This window comes from Sinocyclocheilus anshuiensis, unplaced genomic scaffold (assembly GCF_001515605.1).
Source record: "Sinocyclocheilus anshuiensis isolate Anshui unplaced genomic scaffold, SAMN03320099.WGS_v1.1 scaffold1518, whole genome shotgun sequence".
NCBI lineage: Eukaryota > Metazoa > Chordata > Actinopteri > Cypriniformes > Cyprinidae > Sinocyclocheilus > Sinocyclocheilus anshuiensis.
The window spans coordinates 972,781-975,585 of NW_015548194.1; the positions used below are offsets into that span (position 1 = coordinate 972,781).

Sequence of the window (2,805 nt, forward strand, 5' to 3'; positions counted from 1 at the left end):
CACTGCTCCGGGTGTGTGTTCACGGTGTGTGTGTTCACTGCTGTGTGTGTGCACTAAGGATGGGATAAATGCAGAGCACTAATTCCGAGTATGGGTCACCATACTTGGCCACATGTCACGTCACTTTCTATTTTAGTTTTTGTTCAGTATCAATTTTAAAACTATCGGTTAATTAATCGGTATCGGCCAGTGTGGTTCAACCTAGCTATCGGTATCGGCAAAATCCACTATCGGTCGACCTCTAGTTCTGTTACCAGACAGAAGGGATATTTTCTGACAGGATCTCAGTTATCATATCATATAATAAAAAAATAAATAAAATAGTGTGGGTCAGTCTCTCGCTCTCTAAAAACGTTGTCCTACCTGATGTCCTGGTAAGGGATGAAGTCGCTGTCTACAAAGGTCTCATTGATTTTAGCAAGCACGTCCATACCCTCCGTGACCTCTCCAAACACTGTGTGAACACCATCCAGATAATCCAGATTCTCTGCTGTGGTGATCAGAAACTGGGAGCCAAATGAAAAAAATAAATCAATTAATCAATCCTACTCAAAGCCCATAAACAATACTGACATTGACACTTGTGTATTAAATGTGTTCACAACTAACCTGAGATCCATGCAGGTCGCTGCCATTGTTCACCATAGACACGGTCCCTTTCTTTCTATGCTTGATCCTAGGCATCTTCTCAGGTTCAAAAAAGTGTGCCTGATCGCCATACAGCTTGCTACAAACACACAAACATCATCACCACACAATACATGCATGTGCATTCAGCTAGCACAAATATTTTAATTAAATGAATGCATTAATAATCCCCACCAGAACACAGACTCTCCTCCTCGCCCCGTGCCGGTGGGGTCACCCGTCTGAATGATGAAATCTCTCTGGAGCGGGGGATGCAACAGATGTCTTCATATGCTAAACTCACTGCCTTACACAACCTCAACTTGCAGCCATATGTGCAATAACTTTGCATTAAATGTATTATCATATCATAACGAATCATATAATAATGCAATTTTACCATGAGTGTAACTTTCAGAACTCAAAATTGTACTTCCAATTGAAATGTGAGCATTTTGTGCATTACCTAATAATGGTTTTAAAGGAAATAAACCTAAAGTATTTAACAAATATGATATTATAAACGTATAACATGACATCTGTAATGCTCACAGAATGAAAGAGATACATAAATATATGATATTACCTGAACATTGTGAATCAGACAGTAGTTGTAATACTTGATTTTGCACAGTTTCAGGAAGTTCAGCGACGCTGCAAATTAGAAGAACATTTTCTGGTTATCGTTCAGTACAGTGCTTTATGTAGAAACGATATATACCATGTACAGTAATTTCTGTTGTTGGTTTCTACTCTTAAAATACAACGAACCACTAAATAATACAACGGCGAAACGACTTAAATTCTGGTTATTAATCACCTTTCGGTCTCTCTTCTGTGTATAAATCGATCACGATATCCCCTAACGTTGTTTCCAACAGCACCGCCATGTCGCGCCAGTGTCGTCAACATGCGCCGGACAGACGCGCATGCGCAGTGCGAAGAGTCGCAGGTGTGACGTCACAACTTTGGTACAGGAGGCAAGAGCTCAATACTTTATACATAAATGTGGATCTTTCTATTACACTGTAAAGCCTAAGATTCCCTCTTCTTTTGTGGTTCTGCTTTCTCATACACATCTCCTTCAGCTGCTTGTTTCCTGCTGCAATGCACGAACATATTTGTCCAGATTCACAGTCTTTTCTTTGTGGGATGTGCTCTCTAGTAACAGCTTGCTTACAATAGAAAGAGCAGCAATAGAAGTGGCCATTTCTACCATGATCTCTGCCATGCCCTCAAATCAGTGCAAAGCTGCAAAAACACTAAATGAAGAAAAAGAAGGGTGTAAAATTTGAAAACATAGTTATTCATATATTCATTTCATTTGTATCACTTTTCACAATATACATTGCTCAAAACAGCTTTAACCTTGTGCGGTCTTCGGTCATTTCTGACCGGAGAAGTTTACATTTTGAATTTTTAAAAATCGTAGCTTCACCAGAATGGTACGAAACTTGGTGACTTTTATGGCACTTGGTATGTGAACACACCAAAAAAATTGAGGGCATGATTCGAAAAAGCTAAGTGGTCGTAAAAAAATAGTCACACTCATGGTCTTCGGTCAAAAATGACCGACTATAGGAAATGAATGGGAAAATATTTGTGTGTACAATCTACAAATCCTCCACAATGCAGAAAAAAATTGCACAGCAATGAAGGGGTGAAACTCTAAAACATCTAGAGTGCAAAATCAACACACCAACTCACACACGCGGACACACACACACACACACACACCGCTGTGAACTGGTGTGACTGTAACACTGCAACTATGTAAAATAAAATCAATAATTCGACTACAATGCAGTAAAAAAAGTGGACAGCAAGGAAGGGGTTACACTAAAACATCAAGAGTGTAAAACAGATACATCCACTCACACACACTTACTTACACACACGCAAACACACACACATACAGAATTATACACACTCAAATGAATTGGTATGGCTATAACCATATAGCCAAAATGAGTCAGAAGACTGAAATAAGAGGTTAAAATCAGATCAGACCGAAGGATTAAGCTCTGATAAAGCATTCCTGTTTATTTTTGTGAAATTTTTATAGAATTTGAATGTTTTGTGTAACAAACTGCTTTCTGTGTTAAGGTTTGAATGTAGTAATAATAATGCAAAAAGCTACACTTCAAATCAACATTTAAAACAACAAAAAATATAAAC

The 2,805-nt window shown here is 38.4% G+C and overlaps 1 protein-coding gene across 1 annotated transcript in view; it reads right to left on the reverse strand.

Moving 5' to 3' along the window:
• ppil4 (peptidylprolyl isomerase (cyclophilin)-like 4) overlaps nucleotides 1-1,572 on the reverse strand; it is an 11,457-nt gene extending 9,885 nt beyond the window's left edge. The window contains exons 1-5 of the mRNA XM_016439803.1: nucleotides 1,448-1,572; nucleotides 1,214-1,281; nucleotides 823-887; nucleotides 610-727; nucleotides 364-506 (exon numbers count right to left, since the gene is read on the reverse strand). Coding sequence (XP_016295289.1) covers nucleotides 364-506; nucleotides 610-727; nucleotides 823-887; nucleotides 1,214-1,281; nucleotides 1,448-1,517 — 464 coding nt within the window. The 5' untranslated portion in view covers nucleotides 1,518-1,572. The remainder of the gene's footprint in view (nucleotides 1-363; nucleotides 507-609; nucleotides 728-822; nucleotides 888-1,213; nucleotides 1,282-1,447) is intronic.
• Between the last annotated feature and the right edge of the window lie 1,233 nt (nucleotides 1,573-2,805).